Source organism: Simochromis diagramma, unplaced genomic scaffold, assembly GCF_900408965.1.
Source record: "Simochromis diagramma unplaced genomic scaffold, fSimDia1.1 OVJJ01000361.1, whole genome shotgun sequence".
Taxonomy (NCBI): domain Eukaryota; kingdom Metazoa; phylum Chordata; class Actinopteri; order Cichliformes; family Cichlidae; genus Simochromis; species Simochromis diagramma.
Window position 1 is genome coordinate 2,095,200 of NW_024386860.1, and position 27,610 is coordinate 2,122,809.

General features: G+C 39.9%; 1 protein-coding gene across 2 annotated transcripts; it reads left to right on the top strand.

Moving 5' to 3' along the window:
- The first annotated feature begins 2 nt into the window (after window positions 1-2).
- si:dkey-12j5.1 (probable assembly chaperone of rpl4) lies at window positions 3-27,147 on the top strand. 2 transcript variants are annotated; one of them, XM_040029595.1, is made up of 11 exons: window positions 3-349; window positions 497-609; window positions 730-876; window positions 990-1,142; window positions 2,175-2,284; window positions 2,385-2,508; window positions 3,559-3,651; window positions 4,327-4,395; window positions 10,716-10,769; window positions 17,386-17,538; window positions 25,277-27,147. In XM_040029595.1, exons 1-11 carry the CDS (start codon window positions 160-162, stop codon window positions 25,451-25,453), a joined length of 1,383 nt encoding a protein of 460 aa, XP_039885529.1. In that variant the 5' UTR covers window positions 3-159; the 3' UTR covers window positions 25,454-27,147. The 2 variants fall into 2 exon arrangements, with proteins under 2 accessions (XP_039885529.1, XP_039885530.1); XM_040029596.1 differs by having other exon boundaries at window positions 500-609.
- The last annotated feature ends 463 nt before the right edge of the window (window positions 27,148-27,610 follow it).

Consider the following 27,610-nt stretch of genomic DNA (forward strand, 5'->3'; position numbering starts at 1 on the left):
AAATCTTCTCAATTAAATATTTTTTAAATAAACGGGCTCATACCAACAGGCATATAAAATATCCTCGTTCAGCGTTTCATTTTACCAGCTTTAGTCAGGACCTTTGCTTTTTTGGCCGCTACCCCTCTCCGTAGGAGCAATAGAGTCACCATCCGGCGCATGTGCACTGTATACTTTAAGCTAACTTTAACTTGCTGTCCACGCGTGTTTAGAGTCTCACTTTGGGAAAAGTGGGGTTTGAGCCCAGGGATTTTAGAAATATACGACGCGTTTTTCTTCAGAATGGGTGGTCAAGCTAAGGGTAAAAAGAAAAATAAACCGAAGAGGAAAGATAACCGTCCAAACAGGGGTAAGTTCACTGGTTTATCATTTTATTTACTGTGTATAACGTCAAATTCGTACGCACAATGTTTATAGAAAGGAAGGACTGTTATGTTTTGTTTTGAGTGCAGCTCTAATAAGAACTATTGTTACACGTGCACTTGTGACATCTCAGCAGATGAAGGATTTGTTGGTTTATCACCTCAAGAAAGGATGAAGGTAAGAATGCAAGAAAAAGCCAAGAAGAAGACAGCGGAGAAGTACTCAGTAGAGCAACTCCTACAGAAGGTAATGTTTACTACATATCCACAACAAAGGCAGGACCCAAATATGTCATTGCCTTAATATCATTTTATTCTTTAAATTCTAATCAGATACTGAGCTTTCCTTATGTACTGTGGTGTACAGACTGAAGAATGCATGGACAGTTTTGACTTTGAAATGGCCAGCCTTTTCTGTCAAAGAGCCCTGGATGTGGAGCCCACCAACCTGCAAGTTCTAGACATGCTGGGACACGTTTCCTCTGAATTAGGAGACACACAGAAAGCTAAAGAAATATCCTTTCTCGCTGCTTGTGTCCATAATTTTGTAATTTCACTACACTGCCGTGATAATTTCATTCTACTCTAATGCAGTGATTGTTGTGGCTTCCTTGACTCCCCTCTCACGTATTTCTACGTGCTGTGGAGCTTAGCCCAGATGTTGGCCACAGTAAGTACATGTACCTGGGACAAATCCACACAGGCCGGGAGGCTGTGGACTACTATACCAAAGGCATACAAGTCCTACTGAATACATTGGAGAAACAAGGAACAACAACAGTAAGTGATTACACATAGGACTACCCCTCTCTGTTTCTCTGGTTATGGAAAGTGAACTAGATGTCATGACTTTGTGTTCAAGGCTCCTGATTTTTTTTCATTTTCACAAGAGGGTGCTATTGGACAATGCATGTCTTAGTGACATGCATTGTTATGACAGATTTATGTCAAACCTATAAGCATCCTGTTGTTTAACTGTTACTGCAGACCTGTATTACTAATTTAAGATATTTACAAAACACTTTACCGACACTACAATGCACTAAAACTATGAACTGTGAACTCAACTTTGAAACAAAACAAATTTTACACTGAAAATGTGAAAGAGTAAAATGGTAGTTTTGGAAATTGTCAGAGGATGGTAGTTTTACAACTTCTGTCTTTATTTAAAAAAGAAAATATTACTCATTAAGTTTTTTGCGAAAGCAAAGATAAAATGTTTTCTCATTTAGAGGACATAATAATGTGCCATGCATTACAATGTTAACATTAAATTAGAACAAATGGAAGAAAAATAGAATAGAAGAATAAGGTTAAAAAGGTTAGGATACATTGTATTAATTGCACATGTATTAATCTGTCAATTTTACATTCACTTATTCAATATTCTTGTTGTTTAACTTTGTGACACCATGTTTATTAATATCATTGTGAGGTCTCTTTATTACTCTCATTCAGATGTCTTAAATATATTAGCTAGAAGTGTCACTTCTAGCTAGATAAGTGTGTCAGTACTCAATAACTGTGACAATGAGTCAACATGAACAGAGCAATGACTCTGAAAGTAAATTGGATAAATTTAATTCACGCAGTTTGCAACTCTGATGTTACTGCTTCCTTCCTGCTGTGACATGTTAATATGATTTCAGAGGAAAAGGCTTATTCAGATGGTGTCCCTTTTTATTCTGATCATTTCAAAAAGAAAACCTGTCTTACATTCTGTTTCATATAAGTCTCTTTCAGTCTCTTTTGATTTGTAATGAATAATATGAACTTTAGAAACTAAAGAAGTCTGCCCTTTGATTCATGCAGGCTCTGGCTGGAGCTGCTGCCCCACCAGATGAGGACCCCGAACTCCCCACAGAGAAGGATGTTAGTGTAGCCTACTGCTCCATCGCTGAGATTTACTTAACAGACCTCTGGTACTGGAGCACACAGAGTTATGCACTTGACACTGATAGGCCTGCCTTTGGTAATATTTTGAGATTTTCCTTTTCTGTGTGTGTGTGTGTGTGCATGTAGCATGGAGGAGGGGGCTGCCGACAAGTGCAGGGAGTTCATAGAGAAAGCATTACAGTATCGCCATGACAACCCAGAGGCTCTACAGCTTATGGCCAGTTACCTGTTCAGTACAGAGAGAAACCAGGTCAGTCCTCTCTCTCTCTCTCTCTCTCTCTCTCTCTGTCTCTCTCTCACGCACACACACTTGAGATGAGTTATCACCACATTAAAGCGGGAATCTGCTGAGTTAATTATTCTGAGCAAATTGAATCGTATGCGATTAATCAGCAGATGGACAGGTCATGCCGATAGGAATGTTAATTACTGGGCGGATCATTAAGGTCATGCAGTCATCTGCTAAAAAGAGAAAAGATGAGGGAAAAGCATATTGGACTAAATTTAGAAAACATTCCACAGGACCTTTTGAGTGTAACATTTGACAGTGAGTTTAGAACAATATCCTAAATAAACTTTCTGTATTTTTACATTACATGTATATTTGTGCATGCGGGAGACATTGCTAAATGAAGAGCATCTTAAACCACTGTTAATAGAAGGCATTCAAGGCAAAGGCTTTTTTGAAAGTATTTAAACATGTTTATTGTTTACTTGAAATGTAATCTAATTGAAATATGGCCTTAAATTACCACGTGGAAGTATTTGTTGGCAGTGCTGTCTGCCTCAATCATCCTCAACATGCACTGATGATACAACGAACAACATTCAGTTCACCTACCACTGTTTTTTGCAAACTATATGTAATGGGCATTTTCAAACCTCTGTACTGTCTCTCCATACTCTCCATGCACTCATATCACCAAACTGAGCAGCGAAGGATCTGTAATACTACCTGTAAGCTGTAGGGGTCAGGCTGGTTCCAGTCTCACTTCACACCTTTCCACATCCTGTGACAAAGTCTCTCTTTTTTTTTAAAATTTTTTTTTCTAAGAAACAAGAAAAAATAAATTGTTCCCAAATTAATCCAGGGGTTCTTGGTTTCTGTAGAAAATCCAATAGTTAGTCTGTGGAAGTAAATTATACAGTGGGATTAGTCTGTAGGAACTGATTTGTGTGAAGAGTGCATTCTCCAATTACTAACCCTTACTCCTTACTTACTCCTAACCCTTGCATAACAAATGAAATGCATATTTTTTATAAAGCTTTTTATATTTATATGCTCTTTTTATGTGTTCAGGAAGGCAAAGATTACCTGTTGAAGAGTGTTGGAATGTGGCTACCTGCGCTAAAACAGAGAGCAGCTTCGTCCAGCGCAGGGGAAGACATTCAGGTAGGCTGTAGCTGTGGGCTGGTATTTGTCTCACTTCCACCAGCCCCAGTAAGAGCCCGGTTTAGTTATAAAGCCCCTTTAACTAACAAGATTTTCACAGCATGCTATGCGGTATGCGCAAATATAAGGACAGCTGTACATATTAAAAAAAAAAGTAAGAGATAAAGAGGGAATGATAGAAGATGAAAGGTGGAGCACAGACTTGACAAACCTGTATGTATTTGTGTTAGAGTGCACAGAGAGAAAGCAAATAATAAATTCAACACCAGGAAGGGTTTTAAAGTATAAACAAGCAAAGTACAACATGGAAATTGATAAAGGAAAAATGGCTATAATGTCAAAGCTGGATGGGCTTTGAATAGCTCAAAATAAATTGCAGATTCAAATAATAAACAAAGTGATGTAAGAGGGTTTGGTGTGATGATTTGATACAATAATCCCAGTGACACCACTCTTATGACTCTTATCTTCGGGAGCAGGTTGATGTGAACACAGCCTGCTGACACTTTGGCTGTGATTAACAGCCACATAGCTGAAAAACGTTTTGTACCTTGAAATTGGATTGTGTTATTATCAGACAAAGGAAGAACTATGTTTGTGGATGCCTGTGAAAGCACTTACTGCAGAGGTGGTTGTATTGTCCTTTTTTTTGTCTTCTTTCTTTCTCTCCTTCAGAATGAGATCCCTCCATATGAGTCTCGCATCACCACAGCCAAACTGCTCATTGAGTCAGAGGAGTACGAGGTAAAATGTTTGCTGTGTCGTGCTCGTACACTCCCTTGTTGTTGTTGGTCTGTGTTTGTTTCGTGGTGGGAGGGCAGCCTGGCATTTTTTGCGTGTGCGCACATCTGTGTGTTTGTATGCTTTCCTTTCTGGTGAATAGCACTGAAGGTGGGAAGGCCATGCCTGGTCTTTATCCCCTCTGGAGTTTAGTGTCAATAATTGAAGAGTGGTATTTACAAAAAGGGATAGGGCTAAGGGGGGCACACAAGGGTGGAGGGATTGGGAGGAAGAGTAAAATAAAAAAAAATAAAAAAATTGAAGCTGTGGTCTGATGAATTGCGGCCATATCTCGAAACAGCATACTTCTCTACTAAATCACTCAGGAATTTCTGGTATTAATGGCCTTGATTTCAGTGGCTCACTGCCTTCAGTTCAGTGCTAAAACTCCTAACGCTGTCATTAACGCTTGAAGTCATTTTCGGTGATTACCGCCACACCAACAGCAGTTTAGCTACTTTCTATTGTGATCCAATGATTAATTTTCAGTCACTCTTGTTGGGTGGTTTATGGTTATTACTTACGGGGAATGAGAACAGTGTCCTTTCCCCCCCCTTTTTTTTTTCTCCTCTTCCCCCTGCTCACACCCAAATAGCTCAGCTGCAGTTATATCTTTGGGTGCATGTGTGCGGGAGATGGGCTGTCAGGTGTATCAGTAAAATGACAACGTCTCGGTCCACAGTTTCTGACATGTCGTTTGTCTTCATCCTGCTGTTGGTGTCATGAAGCCCGAACCACAAACCGCACCCATTCCTACTGCTTTATAACGTCAAATATTTTGCCATGTGCTCAAGTATGTGTACACACACACGCGCGCGCGCACACGCACACACACACACACACACACACACACACACACACACACACACACACACACACACGTGAAGGGCTATTTGGAGTTTCTGGCAATTGCATTTAAGGGTGAAAGTAGAGTAAAAGCAAACAATTTTCTGTCTGTCTCTCCCAGCCTGGGATTTGGGACTTGGATTTGATAGGATCCTCTCAGCTCTTTGCTTCCGGTACTTCTCTGTCACACACACTCACACACACATTCTCTCACTTTCACATTTAGCATCTCTCACTTAGAAGGATCTATGCACAGTTTTATGCTCTTTGTAAACTTTGCGTAAAGTTGTTTACTTCCAGTAGAGTTATTAGTTGGAAGGCTGTCTTTCGAAAATGGTGCCAGAATATAACCAATTGTCTCTTTCTCCCCATTGAATAATTTGTTTGATCCCCAAAGCTGGGCCAAGGCTTTGAAATTTGCATTAATATATTTGCCAAAAAATAACCCCAAACATATTAAAGAATTTTTTTTGTTTGTTTGTTTTCTGTAACTGCATACAGCAACGTCTAGTAAATAAATGTTAATTTTAGAATGGCACAAGGTGTAGAGGTACTACCATGTTCTTTGGCAGAAACTTCATCTCATGGTCTTTGTCTGTACTTTTGTGTTATGTGGATTGAATTCAAATTAACTAGGCCACAATAAGGCAGTGTTAGTGTGGTGATTATAGTGCATAGTGGTGGGAGATAGAAGTTTACTCAAAGAGTGGAGACTTCCCCAGAAGTCTCCACTGTCTGGTCTTATTTTCCACCCCACAAATTCAGATCAGCACCAAAATTGAGCGGGTTCTTTCTTTGCCTTATGCTCTATCTCCCTCCACCAATTCTCATCAAAATGAGAAAGATTTTGCTGAAAAACACTGGGAAGATGTTTTCAAGACAAACTGTCTTTAGTGGGTAGACACTGTCACATCTCTTGGGCACTTTACTAGGTCATAGACCCGTCTCCCCACCGTCTCAAAACTCAAGGTTTCTTATGAGGGTAGTTGGTTGTCATTAAAAAGCGTCAGCAATAATAATGTCAAACTCAGAGCATGTGCAAATATTACAGTTTATTTATTTTTAAAATACATAGTTATCTTTTATAATAAAAATTTTGTCAAGACTGTGGCTTTCAGTTGTTTTTTGGAGGAAATCTTTAAAAATAAAAAACCTTTGCCACATGAAAAGCTGAATGTGATAGTAAATTTGACTGAGAAAGGGATAAGAGCATGAAAACCATGACATAGGCTGGTTGTACTTGTGCTCCATTGTGCGATTGTCTTGTTTACTTTAAAAAACGTGATAGAAAACATTCCAAACACACCGTGTTAATAAATTCATGAAAACATCAGTTTCACAATTGCTGCTTTTCTCTTCAGTCAACTGTTTCTGCAAAACATGGATCTGTGCCACTTAAATTAGAAGAGGAGAAAAAAGTCACCAAAAAGGCTTTTGCGAGTCTTTTTTTTCCTCCCTTTTTTGATTAGTTGAATAACTGCCAAGTTTGTTTGTGATTTCCAGAATGGAAATAGATTAAGAGCGCACGAGGGTGCTTGAAAGCAAAAGAAGTGAGAAGTGAGACAAACGTGTTGGTTTTATTGTCAAATATCCCCATATTTGTGAGAGCGCTTGCAGCGCTTAAACAGGTTTGTTATTGGTTTGATTGATGGAAAATTAATTGGGTTTTCATTTGGTTTTTGTCATTTGTCTTCATTAATGTTTGGTTCCAGCGTTTAATATGGGATACTTTGCTGCTGTTAAAAATCTTTAATCTGAATATATCTGATATTTTCAAGCAGTTTGAAGACCATGTTTTCTGAGGTTTCCTGATGTTTTATAGAATAAACTCTAAACAGTGTAATGCAATCAGTGTGGAGATGATTGGTTGCTTACTTGTTTGTTTATCAAGCAAAAATACCAACTATTATATGGTGCCCATCTTTTCCAATATGAGGGTCTCTGTAGTATATGGTAGGAAATTTCATTAAAATAGTCACATCAGTCTTCAAGTTTGTTGACCTTTGAATGGGAGTGGGGGCATCAGTGATTTATAGGAATTATGTTAATATATATATATATATATTATTTACATACATAATTTATTTTGCTTTATTCTTCTATGGCATAGTTTGCACAAGGTGCTGCAAACATTTTAGACCAGACATCTCTGAATCTGCTGTTCCATCCCACAGGTGCTCTGTTGGATTGAGAGCTGTTGACTGTGGAGGCCATTTGAATGTATTGCCATGTTCAACAAACCACTGGGGTACACTGTGTTGTTCACATAAAGGAATTTACATGGTCACTAACAATACTTGGGTAGGCTATGATATTTAAATGAGGCTCAGGGGCCCAAGGCATATCAAGAAAATATCTCCCACACAATACACCACCACTTATCTTAGCATATCTTATCTTCTCATCAGACCAGGCTGTGTTTTTTCCAATCCTGGGTTGTTCAGTTTTGATGAGACTATGCACATTTTCCGTTTCCTGTTCTTAACTGACAGGAGAGACACCAGGCCTGGCCTTCTGTTTCTCTTCTGCATACTTTGGGTGTCATAAGTGGTTGTTTGAGTTACTGTTGTCTTTTTATTAGCTTGAGGCAGTTTGACTATTCTCTTCTGATCTCTGATATCTCATCAACAAGGCATTTTCTCCCAAAGAACTGCCACTCACTGGATATTTTCCTTTATCAGAGCATTGTCTGTAGCCTAGACACATTTGTGTAGGAAAATCCTAGTAGTTCAGCAGTTTGTGCAATACTTCTGGCACCAACAACCAAACATTACAAGTCACTTAAATCACCTTTCTTCTCCATTCTGATGCACAGTCTGTAGCCTCAATGCATATCATTGGCTGATTAGATATTTGCATTAACTAGCAGTTTGAACAGGTGTGCCTAATAAAGTGGCTAGTCAATGATGTATTTTATAGTCTTGATTTAAAAAAATCAAAAAACAGCGTGGTGACAGCGTTTTCCCTACTGTAACACGCGCACAAACATTACCGTGATCACCCATCACAACCACTGATTCACTTGCCACACAGCAGACAGACAGACAGACAGACACCCTCCCCTGACAGCCATTCAAGTGTCTCTTAGCTGAGGCGTCGCAGAAGCTGATGGGTAGTTACGCACCTTGTCATTGTCACTCTTCTTTGGCTGTATTTTATTTATTGAATGTTTCTGTTCTTATATTTAGTTCACAATGTACAGCTTGTACTTTCCTATATTGCTTGCAAGTACAGTTAGCAGTGACATCCCCAGGATTTATTTACTTAAGTCTCGATGTCCCTGTTTACGTGCGTGTGCATGCATGTGTGTGAGATATAGCTTGCCCTTGCTTGTAAAGTGATTTGTCTTTCTCCTGTCTCTGCTGTGCGCTCCAGTAAAATGATTCTGTTAAACAAAATTGCCTGAAGATTACACAAATGCAGAAATGGATACATGAGCGCGCGCGCACACACACACACACACACACACACACACACACACACACACACACACACACACACACACACACACACACACACACACACACTGTGCACATGCCCACGATGGACATTATAAATGAGTTCCTCCACAGAATGCAGGTTTTTTTCTTTTGGTTCCTTCAACAGTCCTTAAAATAAGGAGGACAACATGTATGTATCGTCTTGCATGTGTTATTGGTTGTGTGTCTCTGTAGCGCACTGTTGTTTTTCTTGAACCACTTTTGCAATGTTTATTAAGATTTTTTTTTTTTTTTTTTTTTTTTTTTTTAACCTCTCGTCCAATTTTCTGCCTCCCCCCCCCCCTCCTTCGTAGTACAGCCTCTTTTTCTCCTTATCTTCATGGGAATATTAATCTTGTTGTTGTTTAGAGCATGAAGCGGCCTAAGAATCTCTGAATCTTTAATTACTCGCCCCTGGGCTGACCGGTGTAGTTAGGAAGATGTGCAGTTGGAGACGATATAATGGTTATCATTGCTCACTTATCCTGGCTCCCAGATATCTCTTGTTCTATTTTTGTAGCTCCAAAACTGCCTGTTCTATCACTTGTTTAATACCCAAGCAGATCTTTTCTCCCATCTTTTATATCTAGTGCTTGGCTCGATTTACTGTGTGTGTGTGTGTGTGTGTGTGCAGCTTGTGTGTCTGTCACTTTGTAGTGATACAGTGAAAGTAGATAGTAGATCATTCTGAAGCTGGACATGAATCCATTCATCATCGGCTGGGATTAGATGTTTTTGTTTGTGTATTTTTAATCAGTCATTAATTAATTAAGGACAATGGTATTTCAGCTGATAATTGGTCTGGCAATCAATCAACTGACTCCCTGACATGCATATTTGCACAATCTTAATGAGATACTCTCAATTAACCTGACACCCCTTACTCTATGCAGCCAACAGACCTCTTTATCGCCACCGGAACCGCATAGACTTAATGAAAAGAGCAGAGAACTCCAACGAGCAGGAGGGGGGGGGGGGAATTAGGAAGCTCTCCAGCTAATAAGACTCCCTTAACAAGAAACAAGTGCTGCTTGTTGTGCTCATTGTTGTGTGCAGGCTTTTTTTGTAGTGTGTGACTGTAAAGTGGTGTGTGTGTGAATGCACAGGTCCGTGCGTGTCTTTTATTCTTGCCCTTCACCACGGGTGATTGGCTAACAGTCGCCTCCAACCTGAAGTAGACAAAAATCAATATATCATCACCTGGGGCCTCACACACAAACGCACGCACACACATATACCACAACCACAGGTTCCACAAGGAGGGAGACAGAGCAAAACAAACACCCAGCCTACTTTAGTCAAGGTCTGATTTCTGTAATGGAAACTTCCCACAGAAACTGACCCAGACAGTGCTGTGACAAAGGTCACCTAACATTAAACCCCTTTGAGACCTCACATCGCCTCCACAGGACACTACAGGGAGGAAATCAGACAAATGCTTCAGAGGAAGGGGAATACGAGCTCTGGGTCTGGTTGGTCTTTAGGTTTATCGTGTATCCTAAGGAGTGGAGGGGGCTACTATGAATATATGGTATTGACTGCTCTGGTCTTTCCCTGCTGCTTGTCTCTAATAAAGACAAGATGCTGGGGAAAAAGGCAATGGTAGACGGTGGCTAAAGTGACTATCGACTGTGTGATAAGTACTTGTAAGTGTATCTATTGACGATCATGTCTGTTGTCTTGTTGGTATTGACGGTGCTGTGTATGGGTTGCTGACCTGTTCGATGCTTATCAGACCCTCTGATCCATTTGATTGATTGGGCTGACTGGAAGATGTGCTAGATTGTGTGCAACAATATTGTCTTTACCTTTATGCATGTTGGTTTGTCAGTCAAACCTGAGAATAGAGGGAGTACTGATGAATTTCTACAGACAAAAATGAGTGTAGTATGATTGTTGTTTGTAATTTTAATACATTTTTAAAAATGGTAACTATCTGTTTGTCTCTCTTTAAATTAGATGGCAGTAGATGTGTTGGAGAGTCTACTAGAAGAGGATGACGAAGTTGTCCAGGTAAGCGATGAAGTCCTGTTCCGGCTGTTGTAATTTAAGGTCTTTTTTTTTTTTTTTTATTCTACTTTTCATCGTAATTATTTCTCTCTCTGAACTTGAAAATGTAGCGTTTTGCTTAAATGCATGTTTTCTCTTTTGTTATGGGGTCTTTCAAACCGGTCGTGGCAGATAGCTGCCCCTCCCTTAACCTGGTTCTGCAGGATGTTTTTTCCTGATAAAAGGGAGTTTTTCCTTCCTACTGTCGCCAAAGCGCTTTTGGCATTATATAAATACAACTGATTTGAATAGGAAGTTGTTGTGAGCACATTTTTCTTGTTTCCAGGTTGCTTACCAGCTTTGGTTGTAGAAAGGATAACATTACCGCAGATTTTTAGGCAGGATTAACTTCATAAGCTACCAAACTGTTGGAGGTGTGATCAAAAAGTGGCACAAAAACTTGCCTGATTTAAAATGTGCCTTAAATGTAAGACTAGCCAATCTTCTTGGTTATGTCAAGACAGCTTCTAGAATGGTTATTAATTTTAGATCAAGTCCTGTTCTGAGCTGTTACTCTGTGATTTCAGCTTCTGCAAACAGCAAAATTCAGTTGCAAACAGCTTCAGATTTCTTTGGTTATACCTTTTGTGTACCTATGTACAAACTTGCAAACAGCAGAAACAGTGTTGTATGGATCAAAGTGTGGATGTGATTGATACATCTGTAAGTAATCCTGTTGAGACAACTGAACTCACGTATTCGCTCGAATGTCTTTTAAAATTGGCAGATGTGAAAAACTTGATTTCAGTTTGACCAGGGAATACAACCAAAAATACCTACCATTCTACTATTTACCTGTCATAATACTGGTGCCAGGCAAAGTGGGGAAAGAAAGCAGCTGAGTCTGAATTTCAGGGTAGTCTGTCCAGACTAACTTTGGCGATTCTTAATCTTAATCCTGAATCACCCATTTTAAAACTTTTTTTTTTTTTAATATTTTGTTTCCAATGAGCCAAACTGTTTGTAATTTTTTTTAACATGGTCTAGAGCAATAGTTCTCCAGGCTTTCTTGTGCTCTCTCAAAATTGTTCTTTGGAGATTGGCTACTTTTTCACTCATTTTCATTTGTTACACCACTTATGAATCATCAAGCATAAAAAAGCCCCTTTACTCAAGGAAAGATCCAGTGTTGTGTGTACATATAACAGACAACTTGGCAAACAACCAATTTTAAATTGTTTCCGTAGGCACTTTATTACTAACAGTCTGTCACAAAAACACATAATTTGTTCCCCTTTCTTTTGTCGAATCTATGAAAAATAACAAAGATAACGCAGTTTGACAGGCATAACATACCATTTTTACAACAGCAAGGTGATTCACAAGAGATATTAGCTGAAAAACATTCTCGATATGGTGCGTAGTGTGTCTTAGAAAAATTAGGGAAGCTGGACAAGTAGAATGCAAAGAAAGACATCAAAAGGACTAAAACAAAAAGTACCTGCAGGAAATGAACAGCGTCTGAAAGTCAAATGATTTAGAAATAAAAAATAAGCAAACATTAAGGACCCGACAAACAAATATTAAAGGTTGCTAAAGGAGGTCAAACCAAATATTGACTTTCAAGCTTGTTAGAATTGCGCAAACTCTGTTTTTGCCTTGTATACAGGATTTCCATGTGTGTTTGCATATGTGTCAATAAGTCACTGCACTTGTTACCCATTTTCCTAGCGAATATCTAAAAAATGATTAGAGTGCTTGTGAGTTTTGCTCTCTACTGTATGTGTGCGATAAGATTTGATGTCATTTTTGAGTCCAGTTGATAAGATGTTTATATACAGTCAATGGTCCTCTTGCATACAGTCTTTTTATAATACAGTAGAAACTGCTGGGTAGGTATAAAGCAAAAGCAACTCTTTTTCATTTCAGTGGGAAGGATCATCTCAGTTTATATGCTTAGACAGTATATTAAAAAAATTAATGTAGACTCCAGGTTCGCAAAATGATTGAAGTTTGTAAATTTTGGACTTTATGATAAAGCAGGTTTGGGCGAGCGTATCTTGTGTTGGCTATAGTAAGAGCTTGTCACATTCAGTTTCAAAATGCGAAGAGTGCAATGACCAAAATGCTCACCTCAAGACTTCAAGACAGAAATACAGTAATCTTTGGATGACGTCATAGCGGTTCACACATCTAGAGCTTAGTTCCTTCTGCTGAGCTCTGTGTACTCCCTGCATTTGCATTGCTTTATCTCAGCACTTATGTGCTCACACATAGTCTGCCGCTGAACTTATTAGAGTGAATTGCAGTATTTTTCTGTGCTTTAGTATGAGCTCTGTGCTGTCAGTGTGCTCAAAATCCCCACTGTCGCTGCAATAGAAAGCGAAGGTGTGCCACTAAGTGTCAGACAGAAAAGCACGGTCGTGTCTCTCTCTCTCTCTTTCCCCCACTCCCCCTCAGGCTCAGCCTCCCACACACCCCTCAGCTGACAGATTGAGAGCAGTCATCAGGGGGCTGAACTTTTAAACTCACTTCAGAGACGCACTGCTGTGACACTCAATTTGAGCATGCCCACAGCCAATCAAATATTGGTACTGTCACCAGTTCTGGTGGTCAGAAAGTGTATCGTCTGATCACAACATGGGTACATTGTTAGAGTCATATCTGTGATGTCAGAAATGTATGACAGACACATTTAAAAGCATTATATTCTCTCTCTCCCTTTCTTTCACCTCTTTGTCTTACTTTTTCTCTTATTTCTCTCTTAAGTGCAGCAGATAAGAGGTTAGCGCTCTACTCCTTCTTCTTTCTCTTGCATATCTCAAAGTTGGAACCTTACTTATATAACGTTAAGTCTGCAAAAACAAGTGAGCTACTTTCTTGCAAATCTTGTTTCAAAGGTATTCTGTTGATTCATGATGCTTTTGTTCTTCCTTCAGTAGCACCATATGGAAACTGAGATGTGCCTTCACTTTGAAATTACAATAGTCCCAGCGATTTGATTGACACACACAAAATGTATTTTATTACGCGTGCCTCGGTCTGGGGTTGGAGTAGGACACAGTGGATTCTCTGAAGTTCTTAATTAGCAAACTTTCACATGTTTTAATTCTGAGTGCAGATGCTCAGGCAGACTATACTACAGACGCAAATATTTCACAGTGGACCATCTGCACAGAATTTCCTAGCATTGTTCTGAGTGTTTAAAGACGGGCTTCTTATTTCTGAAGTTAAAATTTTGAATTTAAGTGACCCAATTACACTGTCTCACTTGAATTTACACATTTTATTCTAACTTCTGCATTCAGGGAAATGTTTTAGTGATAAAAATGTCGTACCGCTGGGCCTGCAACAACACTACATTTATCCAGTGCTGCTGTTGTTCTGATAAGTATGGCTGCAGGGGGTAGCCTCCCACTCAGCATGCTGAGTGGCAATTCTGAATTCAGTGTGCCATGCCTTGATGTGTTTGTTAGCTAAATGGTTGATTTGGCAGGGGCGCTGGTCCCTACTGCCTCTGCTCTCAGTGAATAATGAATAAAGCTAATATTTGTGTCTTGATGCTTGAAGAACAGTGGGTGGGTGATCTTTGGCCTGTGATGAGAGGCGATCTCACACCTCCAAGTTCACTGAGAGTTGAACGTGAGAGTGTTTAGAGGTAGAGGATGAAGCACAAGTTAGTGTTTGAGATTATGCAGAGGCAAAAATGTGTTATTGTGAAAAAGAAAGAAAATTAGGTGCTTTGGTGTCTTACAGCAAAGTAACTTACAGTTAAAAATATCATTCCCTTTTTGAACTCTGTGGTTCAAAAAGGGAATGATGGCAAATGATCTATTTTAAAAATATTGCTCTAGGTTTTTTGATATATATTCAGCTGAGACGAATCTTAGTGAACTGATTCTAATACTGTGAGTTTGCTAGGTACACCTTTTCAACTGCTCATTAACAGAAATATCAGCCAGTCATGTGGCCACAGCTTAATGGATTTAGACATGTAGACACGGTCAAGACATGACCTGCAGTTCTCTGGATGAAAATAATTCGTTCGTGCCAGAACTCAGAGGAGAATTGCCACACTGCTTCGAGCTGACTGGAAGGCAATAATAACTCCATACGCAGTCATTATTCCAGAGGTGTGGAAGAGAACATCCCTGAATGCTCTTCATAGAAGCAGATGGGCTACAGTAGCAGAAGACCACACCAGCTGCTCAGCTAAGAACAGAAACCTGAGGCTACAATTTGCAGCAGCAAAATTGGACAACTGAAGATTGGAAAAATGTTGCCCGGTCTGATGAGTCTCGATTTGTGCTGTGACCTTTAGATCGTAGGTCAGAATTTGGTGTAAACAACATGAAACCACTGATCCATCCTGCCTGGTATCAACAGTTCAGGCTGCTGGTGAGGGTTTAATGATTTTGGGGTATATTTTCTAGGCACACTTCAGCCCCTTAGTACCAAATGAGTATCTTTTAAATGTCACAGTTTGCTTCCACCAGGATATTGTGGTGTGACGTGAACAGTGACGTACAGTTCGCTGTGCTCCAATTGCCTCCTAAGTCTCCATATCTCAATCCAGTAAACCAGCTTTGGGATGTGGTGGAAAATTAGATTTTCATCATGGACGTGCAGCTGACAAATCTGGAGCAACTGTGTTATCCTATCATGTCGATATGGACCAAAAATCGCTGGAAGAATGTTTCCAGCACGTTTGTTGAATCTGTGCAGCAAAGTTCTGAAGTGGAGTAACATAGTAATAGCAAGGTGTACCTAATAAACTGTCTGGTGTATATGGTACAAAACTCTGATTCATACATGATAAATAATTGTTTTAGCATATTAAGTAATACTTCAAAATGCAGTTTATTTAATCTGGTGTTGTGTCAAAAGATAAAAACATATTTTAAAGCACATACTTGAATATTCTCACATTGATAGTGAGCTAGTAATTCTCTGGTGGGCAAATCAAAAATCCACAATCATATTTATTGGTTTAAAACTGTATGGTATTTAAAAGCTTGACTCAGTAAATGAGTATTACACAACTGAACAGATGTTTTTCTTCTAAAGCAGACGCAAGTAGTAAGTGGTAGAAAATCCCTCTTTGCAGTTTATGAGCAAGAAAAATACCATGCTGTGAAAACATTTAGACACTTAAAGAAATGAAATGGCATTTATGTTGCATTGTTCTACTCCTATTCACGCCCTTATAAAGGTCTTTATTGAATTTGTACAGTGCTTTGTTTATTATACACTTATGGATGGATGCATTTGGAAGTGTGTGTGGGTGGGTGTGTGGGTGTGGGTGTGTTCTAAGGTGTCGAACCATCAACAGTCTAATTTTTGATAACCTGCTCAACTTCCCAGGCAGGGAGGGGTTTTAATAAGCCTCATGACTGCGACTTATTCACGACTACGAATGTTTTTTGTTTATCAGTTCACTTCATTTAGTGGCTCTTCATGTAATCCCAATGTGTAGGTGATGCATCTCAGTTTGTTTGACTAGTGTGATGATAGTATACTGAGCCAAGTGAAAGAGATGGGGCCATTCAGTTGGCAGCTAGATTACCTGGTTAATTCTAAGAAGGTATTTGGATGTGGTAGCCTAATAACAGCCTGTGCTAAAGAACAGCTTATCTATGATTTAGATGCATTAGAGCTGTTGTTTATCTGTGACATCAGGATTTATTCTGTCTCAGAATAAACCTTTAGGATGTGATTGCATGCTTAGGCTCAAAAAGCCTCGACACAGTAAAGGCAGGGAGTCGGTGTTACTTTATTTGAGGGAAATCTGTGTATATTCTTGCTTTTCTGAGCATTTGATAAACAGAAACATCTATGATGTTTGTGTAAATGATACCCTAATCATCACAACTTCTAAACTAGCAATTATAGTTATTCCTAGGGATTTCTTTTCTTCCTTTCAGTATTGTCGCTTACAAAAATCAGCAGATTGTAGAACGTCCTGTTTTGTGAAATATCATGCAGTCACAGATGGAGTCTAAAGTGTTGAGACTCCTTGTTCTTATTTTTAGTGTGATAGTACTTGGAGTCTTTTGCTATATGTTTGGGATCACAAAAACATACTTGTGAGGAATAATAAGGTACAACACTCGAATTATTTGTGGAATCAAACCATATTAAAACCATCATTTAATGTAATAGCTAGTGCAAAACTGCCAACAGTCTAAATTGTGAATATGATATGAATTTAAAGGCCCAGATGTTATTTTCCTGAGGCAATTCATTTTTTCATTATGTTATATTATGTTACAGTTGAGTATTTATTTTACTAATTGCATCTTTTGCTACAGAGAGGGGGAAAACAAACTGAAAATTGTGAAAACAAGAAGTTTGAAATTAATGGGAAGCTACACTTATGGGCTATCATTTGTAAATGAGTACATTATGTCATGATTTTGTCAGGGTGAATTATTATGTGAGTGACTGATTGCCTGTGCGTGTCTGAGACTGTGTATTTCTGGTTCCATGTAAAATGTGCGAAACCCGTTTGTCAAAGACGGATGTTGGATTTCATTCTCTCTGAGGGTCAGAAAATGTTTTCCCCTTGTCGTAACTGACTGTCACTCTAAATCTTTGCACCTCACACCACATAAACTGTCTGTGTCGCTTTGCCTCGCAGGTGTGGTATCTCTCTGGCTGGGTGTGCTACCTCCAGTTGGAAAAGGCAAAGGAGCAGCAGGAGAGGGAAGGAAGAGAAGCAACAGAAGAGGAAAAGGAGGAGGGGACGGCATTGAAGGAAGCTGCCAGATCATACTTGACTAATGCTAAGAAGGTAGTCCAGTCATAATGACCTCATATATATATGTTTCTAAGCTAAAAAGCTGGGGTGTAGTGGAAAGAGTGAATAAAAACTGAAAGCTGCCATTTGAAATTATCCAAACCCTTTTATTAAACTTGGTACACAAAGTTAATAAAAGGTTAAGATGACTCCTTTAATGATGCACTGATGACATGTGTTCACTGGCAGTGGTTTTTGGAAGTGTCCCTGAGTCTATGCAGTGTTTTTCATTACACGGTCGCATCTGTTTTTAATGCAGTACTGACTAAAGGTCTGAAGAGCAAGGCAACTCGGCATTGATTTTTAGCCTTGTCCCTTGCTTAGAAAGATTCCTTCAGATTCTCTGCATAATTTAATGTTATGTTGCGTAGATGATGAAATCCACCATTTTTTTTTTTTTCAAGCACTGTTCCTAAACTTTTGAATCATTTGTTCAACCAGAGTTGTAAAGAACTCCAAAACCACCTTAGAATCTGCTTGGAATACCACATAACTTAAATTAAGACGTGTTCCAGCAGGTTTAAACATTTGTTGAAAGTCTGTGTGCTACAATTATTCAGCTATTTGATGATGCAAGTCATTGTTTTAAATGTGCATTTTACATAAAAGCAAACAGGGTTGTAATATGAGCCATTAAATCTAAAGCTCAGTATAGCTGTCAATTATCTGTGATCTCAAAATAAATGATTCTTTGACACTGCACTGCCATTGTAACACATGTGTGTGTACTTCACTAAAGCATGTCCTTTCAGGACTTTTTTTTTTTTTACTTCTAGTACATCACATTTATCCATCTTAGTTATCAGAATCCCATGGCCAGTGCCTCATTGTCTTTTGGCCGTATACATGCAAAAATGGAACAAAATATGTTATGGTCCCGACTTCTCAATGGTGATTATTTGTCTTACATTACAGTTAACGAAATGTTTTTCTGGTTCGGCAAAAACAAAGAACATGAAGATGCCACTCTGAGGTCTGACTAATTGTGATGAACATTTCTTCCTATTTTTTCTGTAATTAAAAATAAAATTCTTCCAAATAGATCAAGAACACAATCTTTAGATCGATCTATAATTAACGCATGATTAGCTGCAGACCAATATACAGTTTGTATTTTTATATTCTAGTTATGTGTTTCCTTTCGTAGTTTCTGAGTAGTAATTGTGGGTACAGATGGTTATATCCAGCACACTGTCACAATAGTTAATTCTTCTGAGAGCTGGTTGTCATAGAAAGGGTACATGCAGTACTGTGAATGTGAGACGATCCTAGCTAAGCTTCATTGTTGCTGCGGAAATGTCTTTGTATAATCTCAAAGAAGTGTAAATATACCCCCTACTCTCTTTCCTATTCCCCCTCACACACACGAGCACACTGTCTAATTCATTCTGTCGTTCTGTCAGGGAGTAATGCCTCTATGGAGCAGTGATTCATGTTAGTCTAAAATCCAATAGGCTTGTAAATCAGACAGCACGGAGTGACGGATGGCAGGCTCCACCTCTGATTTTTCTTTTTTCTTTTTTTCTTCCACTCTTTGCTTTCCTCTCCATTTCACCTCCTCACCCAACTACACACCCTTTTTCCTTCTCTCCTACCCCGCCGTGTTCTTCTAGAGATGAGTAGGGACAGCTTAGTGACAATATATTGACGTCTGTCTCTGTGGCCAGCCGTGTATTGATGGGCCTATCTAACAGGCTTCCACTGGTGATGTCCACAACTGAGATGGGAGCGAGGTGGACTTGGAGCTGCCAAGCAGGAGAATGGAAGAATCTATCAGGATAAAAATAAGTGTGTGCAGTGTGTGAGATTTAATAACTGGGGAGAAAAAATAAAACAATCAGAAAAAAAATGGAACTGAGAAATAGGGTCGTTTAAGTACTAAGCCATTCTTTGCATGGACAAAAAAAAGAATGCAAAGGAATAAAAAGGTGAAAGACTGGCAAAGAATTGGGTGAGGCATCGGAGCATGACAAGTAAACAGCAAAGCAGTTTCTTTGTAGAGTGAGCGAAGCAACAGGCGCAGAATAATGTGAAAGGTAAATGCACAAAGACCTTGAAAAGGTGAGATGGAATGTGGAGGGAAAACAGCCCCCTCGTGGTACATTTAATTCCACAGCTTGGTACACAATGTACAGATGTGTGCATCTGTGCATTGTGTAGCCGCGATGTGCAAACAAAGCTTGGATATAAAAACATTTTTTTAATATATCCGAGCTTTGTTTCTGAGCATTACTGTGAGTGTTAATAATTAATGATGAGTCAGTCTGCTAGTTAAAATGGTCTCCAACATGGAAATGAGGCCTCAAAGCCCAATGGCTTGTTTTGGCGCCGGTCCACTTCTGTGCATACTTTATGGCTTTGTCTCTGTGTGTGTGCGCGTGATATACTGAGCATTCAGGCATTCATAGGTGCTCTTATGTTGATGCATACATTTAATTTAGTTGTGTGTGCCAGCTTGCATGCATATTATTTGTTAAGAAATTGTTTGTCATTCATCTTTTTTCCTGATCGATACTTGTTCACTCTCACGCACTATATTCAGCTGTGAGGCTCTACAAAGGAATGATGGGCAAGAATGGATGGGTCAAGAGGACAAATAGGAAGTGTAGGAGGGAGAGCAGGAGTGGAAAAATAAAAAATGGGGGGGTGAGGAGGGAACAGATTGGATGTTGGGTGTGTGTAGGTGCGGGGCGTGTAGCTGGTGAATAGTGGCGAGGGTAAAATCAATAGTAAACCGGACGTGAAATGGAATTTGAGTCTCAGCCAGATAGGGTGCGATTGAAGAAGGATCTGCAGTGTATGCACAGAGGACAATGTTATATGTGTGTGTGTGTGTGTGTGTGTGTGTGTGTGTGTGTGCAAAGAAGCTGCAAGGCAGCTAGGGCAAACAGAGGTCAAAAGCTTTACTATTTGAAGTGTCTGAGACGGTATCCCATGAGCACAGATTGTGGGTAGGATTGGTCTAAGGTGTGCTTGTCATGTAATTTTAATGCCTTTCCCTGCAAGGCTGTGACTGGGGGACTGAGGTGTTAAGTTGTAAGCGTGTGCATGTGCATATATGTGTGTGTGTGAGTTTTTGGCCATCACTTCACATTCAAAGGAGCTCTAATTAGGGGCCAGCCTCAAAACTATATCACAATATTACAAGAAAACGTATTTATTTATGGTTATTTATCTAAAGATGTAGCAAAAAATACTGATCAAAGTTTTATCGATGCTTGCAGACACCAGCATTTGTGTATGTAAGAAATGAAGGGCAATTTTCATCTTCCTTTTCACATGAGCTACTGTCATTGATGGCACGCTTCCTAATTCAAAGTGTGAATCTGTTTTTATGGGTTTTTCCTGGAAATTGTAGCACTTTAGAAAAACAATGACTAAAGTAACTTAACCTTGTAAGTGTTCAGGAGCTATGCAATAAAACTGAAAAACATTTTATACCTGGGAATGTTTTATCATTTTAACCAGCTGCTTAAAGCCCTCCTTTACTACCATGTAGCTTCATCAGTAGCTAGCAATGCTTGGTTGTTTATCTTTGGGTCGCACATCTGCAGCTGCTAGTAGCTCCTCGTCCTTCATAGTGTGGTTCTAATCCACAGTGATTTTTGCCTTGAAACATGTTTGCTTCATGGGAACTGTTTTCTGGGTTCCCACGAAAGATGTTGGGGGTTGTTGAAGCAGCTTCTTTTTTAAGTAGCAAATTGTCATCTGAGGCTGACATGTGGTTGTTCTGCACACTTTTCCATCATGTCTGAAATTATTAGGGGTTGTTATCGTGGATGATATGATGAGCTCTAAGCACCATTGCTGGTGACGGAGTGTGTTGATGTTTTTGCTGACAGTGATACAGAGAAGTTAAAAGGTAGAAAATGTGTTGAAACAATTACTTTAATTATAGCTCTCGTGTTTTTGGGAGTGCTGTGTTTTGGCAAAGAAAAAGATGGTGATAACTTGATTGTAGTCACGGAGAAACTTAAAAGAAGAGTAAGATTTTACCATTATTCTTCAAAATAGTATATACGTGCGTGTGTGTGCGCGCATCAGTACAAGTGCTTGATGAGCGTAAGAAGACCTGTCTGCCTCCTTGACAGGAAGGTCATTTGGCAAGAATGTAAGTGAAAGAAGGCAAAAGGAAAGTGCACTGAGGGAAAATAGTCAGGAGACAAGCTGGGAGAATGAAGGTATTACCAAATGAAATAAAGGCTGAGATGAAAGTGGAAGTTAAGCACAGGTGTGGAGCAAAAGTTGAACAATGATGGAATGATTAGGCTTTTACTGCGTAATCAGCCTGTCCTTTTATGCGAGTTCTAAAAAAAAAAGGTTTCCACCAAAAAATGAGAGGAAAATATATTTTCTGTGAAGGGTACGTTTGTGCTTATTAGACTTTCGTCCACTTCGTGCTGGACAATCCTGTTAATCTATGGTGGCTCCTACCATAGGAACAACACATCAGACATCTTTGTCTTTGCTTAATTGGAGTGTTGAGTTAATGCATTTTTGACTTTTTATTTCTTCTTTACTGTTCGATATTTCAAAACAAGCAGAAGGCCCCTGCAGGTTTTATTTAATGACCATAAACAGAATGAGGCTTCATTCAGCTCCCAAAGCACCGTTGCTTACTTGAAATAAACATAATTCTGTTTTGAATTAAATTTCATGGGCCCATTCAATTCTATTACCGGTGATCGGAGCTGATGCTGTTGTTATCATGAGCTCAAACTTGCCAACTCTTCTCAGCAGAAATTTCTTCACTGAGTGCTGCCATGTTGATTTATAGTGGATCGCGTTACTAAATGTCGGAGAACCTGGAGCTCAGTGATGAATTATAACTTTCAATTTATTTTTCTCCAGTTCCCAGGTGAACATGCACTGGCAACAGGCACAGCAGAAACATTCTTGAACCTTAAGAAATAACATACAATACTAATACATTTTATGTGCACTCGATATTTTTTTTAAGTTAATTCTAAAGATATTCGATCAAATTTACGACTCACCATCTTTTAATTAAAGTTGTCATTTCAGGAATGTCCCATGATGAAATAACAAAATATGTGGCCACACTTTGAACTCTTTGAGGCTCTATTTAGTCATAACACTGGTTTAAGCTTAAAGATGCCAAGATTTTAGTTTGGAGTGACCAGAAGGGACAGGATTAGAGATGAGTACATCATTTGAAGACAAAGTAAGCGAGGCAAGATGGTTTGGACATGTGCAGGGGAGGGGTAGTGGATATATTGGACAAAGGATGTTAAATATGGAGCTTCCAGGCAGGAGGGAAAGAGAAAGACCTCAGAGAAAGTTTATGGATGAAGTGAGAGGGGACATGTAGAGAGTTGGTTTGACAGAAGAGGATGCTAGGGATGGGGTGAGATTGAGGCAGATGAACCGCTGTGACGACCTCTAAAGGGACCGGTTGATGGAAAACATCCAGTTTAAAATAAATACTTAAGGCACTTGTCAGTGTTACTTGTCAGTGTTGGTAAAGATGCTAACAGGCTGAAGAGTATCATTACTTTTGCAGGTATGCTGCTATAAACCAATATATGTTGGCAGAAGTTACATTTTGTTTTGATGATCATCCTGGTAGAACAAAATTTGGTACGTATCCTTTAGATAGATACTGAGATATATCTTTGAATATGGGGCACAGCCAAGTCTTTGGTCATTACCCTCTTGAATGCATGCACTAAATGTAATGGCAAATAATCTAATAATTGCTGAGATATTTCACCCTGGACCCACAAACATCAGAAGGCAATGGAGCTGTATTCACATCTGACAGACAGATCAACATTACCAACCTCTGAACAACGGCTTAAAAAAGGAATAGCAAGCGCGCATCGCTGTCAGTACACCTCTGCATGTGCAGGTGTATAATATGCTGCATGTATGTGAGTGTGTCTGAGTCGTTATGTCACTATTCAAGCGTGCTTTGGGCAGTGACTTAGGGCTTGAAAGTAGAGCAAAGTGGACCATGAAAAAGTTATACGATCAGCCGCATTCTCCCTCCCTCTTCAGGCAGCTCTGTGAGCCGTGAAAGGGAGAAGAAAAAACATAGGCTGTTGTAAATGAGAAATGCTTGTTTTTTTGCGACGGCAGTGCTGATCTCAGCAGCACTCATTGCGGAATGTGTAAAGAATAGCTCTGGTTTGTTTAGCTAGCTGAAAGTATCACGTTGAATAATCGCACCCTGTCCAGCAGACACAATGTGCTATTGATTTGTAGTACGTATATCTACATATAAATACAATTTCCAAGTAACGCTCAGTATAGTAGAACATAGAGCACCTTTGCAGATGTTCACTGTATCTGCTAGATTATTTCCTTTTTGAAAGACATCCACTGCCCGCTACTTATTACCCAAGGCTGCAGTGTGCAATTATTCTGGGTATTGAGGCAAATCTAGTATAAACCCAACCCAACTTTTATTCAGAGTGTTTGGTGTAGAAAAACATCTCTAGGCGTTTCAGAGTGACACTGGCAGAATGAGTGTGTGTGTGTGTGTGTGGTGCTCTAAAGAGTCTGAGAGGGTCAAATCCCCTCTGCGTCAGACCCTGTGCCTGGACCTAGGTCACACTCCACCTCCTTGGAGCTCCAACCTGCAGAGACAGCATCCACTTAAGTACACACACACACACACACACACACACACACACACACACACACACACACACACACACACACACACTCTGCACATCCTAACGCTCCAAATGAGTTCCCATGGGACTGCATGTCTCCTGTCAGGACCTGCTGTTGCTTAGAGACTGGTCCTGGGGCAAAGCAGTCACACACACTCTTCTTCACTCTCCTGGCCTTGTTACACTTTTAGTAAGAATGATGGCACTCAGCTGTTGATTGTCCGTGAGCATAAAACACTGTGTGCTTGGTTGTTAACTGCATTTGGTAGACGAAATAGAGTTATATTCTTAGATTATATAAATCCACCAACTGCCTTTTTCCCCCTCTCTAGTTTTGTTTCTGGAAAGAGCAGCAAAAATATGAATCGCTGCATCCTCTCTCCCGTGTTTATGTAATGTATTTGCACACAGAAGCGTAGTCTTATGCTCGCTGTCCGTTATTGGTAGCCCGAGTAGTTTTATCACCCAGCTCCATTTTAAGTTCAGCAATTACACACAAGCAGAGTATTTTACCAGAGATAAATCTACTAGCTGCTTGGAGAACGGGAGTTTTCTATCTTGCTTTCTCACAGCGTGTTTCACTGGGGTAACTCTGATTATAACACAACCATATGCGCTTCGATTCAGGATACATTTCTCCGTGTCTGTGTGTGCATGCATGTTGAAAGAGGAAGATAAATGGTCTTTCTGCCTCCTCGGCTGGATTGTGCATCAAATGTGCTGATTTGCCAAAATAAAGACAAAAACTGTTTACCAGCATTTTGTGGGCTGCTGTGCTGACAGAATGCAGATGATTTTGGATATTTCAAATGTCCTAACCGGCACTTAGAGACTTAAAACCTGAGGGCTGCTCACTTCCCTCAACTCGAATCTCCTGCTTATGGATGTCGTAGTGACCAAGCTTCTGCTGAGAGCCTTTCACTCACCATATCATTACTTCAGTTGCCTCTACAGTATAATTTTGCACTTTCTGTTTGGATCTCTGCTTTATAACCTACGTTCTATTCAACATTTTCATGTTTTCCAGTGTACACACTACTCTATTATACGCTTGCATCATTCTTTGTTTTTTGTCTTTTTCGGTCTGCCAGCTGTACAATAAACTGCGATGTGACGACCAGCCGATGTTGGAGCACGTGGAGCAGCTTCTGGGCGAGCTGGGAGGAGAGGTGGAGGGAGAGGATGCAGATCCAGCCTTGGATGAAGATTTTGAACCCTGTAGTGATGATGATGAAGAGGAGGATGCAGAAGCACCCATGGAACACTGACCGCACCTCCCTGCTTGTATTTTGTGATTTCACTTTTCTCCCATCATGTCTCTCTGTAGTTCATGAAATCTCAAAGGTGCCTTTTTTTAATGGTTTTCCTCTTCCACCTGCTTATCAACGATTAAATCTGAAATCCACTGATATGCACAAAAGAGCGGCATTAAAAGCAGCAGTCTCCTCAATCTCTTTCAGCCAGTTGTTTAATGCTTTCACTGAAATAAGTCCGTACTTGAGTAATGCTTCCCTTAATCTCCTTGACAGAAGTTTATTAAGAAATGAGTTTCAAAGCTTTACATCTCAGCAGCAGCAGAAGCTGAGCACCTTTGAAGGCTTTTTTACCCCTTATGCGCACCCACGCTCGGTTTCTACAAGCAAACATACACGACACATACAAACAACAACACAAAGGGAGCACGTTAATTACTTCAGCTCTTCCTCAGTACGACAGCAGGAGCGTTCCCCTCTGAGAGTGCAGAGTGAGCCATCTCATGTAAGAGTTACTCGAAATGCCAACTTTACATGCAGCTCTGTTATGTTAAGTTTATGTGCATTTAATTTCATTCTCCTGCTTTGGAGCTCATTTAATTCAACAAGACATAAAAGAGAATTTGACTACCTGATGCAGAAAGCGATTCTCTGAGCTTGACTGTTGAAAGTGACTTGAGCCCTTTCAGAAAGGAGAAACTAGCTTTTAAATGCTCAGGCAGGGTTATGTTTTGTCGTACCTCAATAACGGACAGAAGCTTTTCACTTTCTTTAGAGCCGAGTGCAGCAAGGTGAAGAGAGTGCTTTGAAATCTGAGTGGGTGACTGTGTGCGTGCGTGCATGTGTGTGGCAAGATAATTATGTCGCTCGAACAGTTTTATCAACAGCAGAAAAACCCAAAGTGTGAAACATTCACAACATGGCAGTTAACTAGATGATGACATGTTTGAAAGCTAATGTATGAAAAATTTGGATAGAGTTTTTCCACACTGCAACCCCGTATTATCCTTTTGTTGCCTTTCAAACATGCAGGCAGTCAGTCGGCGTCTCCTAGCTGCCTCATTTTTAAGCATCTGTTTGATTTGATTTTTTAGCATAGAGAATGTGTGTCTCTATGTAGGTGTATGAGCTGTGACTTTTGCGCTTTGATATATTTTTGGTGCGTGTCGAGTTTTTCTCCCTAGATGCCTTTAGCAGGAGGGACTGCTCCATGCGACATACATTCACCAACGCACAACCTCCACGGAGTATTTCTCCATGCACCATGCCTGTTAACAAACATGACACACCACAGGCTTTCGCTGCTGCACGGCCCCTTTGAAGAATTTCATAACCGGTAAATGGGAACGTTATCTGAGATCCCGATCCCGATAGTGACCCGACTGCAAGCTGAGAGGTCTGTTTGGGAATGCGGGGGTTCAGATAGTGTGAGTTGATAGTGCGCGTTAGTGTTTAAGGAGCATAAAATACAGCTCAGGAGAAAAGTTACAGATATAATGCTATGTGTGTATTTGTATATGCAGCAGATTATCGTAGCTTAATGTGATCTGATGTGTTGTTATTTGTGGACTGGGCTTTGCTCAGAAATATTCAATGTCTGTGATGTTTGGTACATGGTAATGTACCAGTGCAGGCCTTGAGGAATGACTACCTGGAGCGATGCTGTCATCTAGCATTTGCCTTTTATAATTAAAACAAGCTCCACTGTGTGTGTGTTTTTTCTGTGCGTGTGTGTGTCCGTCCATGCGGCTCATTTGTGGTGCGGTGTGATTAATGACTCCAGGGGCGAGTGAGCACTGGCGGTCAGCCCTTTCTGGTTATTCTGAGCTGACCTAGTGTGAGTGGGCCATAGTCGGCACAAAGCCTTAGGTGATCTCAAAATCCTTGGCCATTCTCTCACCTGTGCATCAGCTTCAGCACCGCAGGAATACTTTCTCTCGCTGAGAGAGGGGTGTGCAGATTCTACACAAGGACACACATTCAATCACCGGTAAAGGACACTCACTGTTTGCTTGCTTTCTTTCCAGCTCTGGCTGGAAATTCCTCCCTGAAAGGCCAGAATTGGTCTCTGAGTGTGCCAAAAATACAGTAATAATCATACTTCTATTAATATATGGCCATGCCTTTTTATCTATGAAGTGTGATCGCTTCATTGTGTATATAGGTAATGTC

Excerpts from the sequence above, each read along its gene's own strand:
- si:dkey-12j5.1 (XM_040029595.1), top strand. The coding sequence starts at position 160 with ATGTGCACTGTATACTTTAAGCTAACTTTAACTTGCTGTCCACGCGTG. Across the intron at positions 2,509-3,558 it reads TCAGTACAGAGAGAAACCAG|GAAGGCAAAGATTACCTGTT; the intron begins GTCAGTCCTCTC and ends TTATGTGTTCAG. Across the intron at positions 10,770-17,385 it reads AGGATGACGAAGTTGTCCAG|GTGTGGTATCTCTCTGGCTG; the intron begins GTAAGCGATGAA and ends TTTGCCTCGCAG.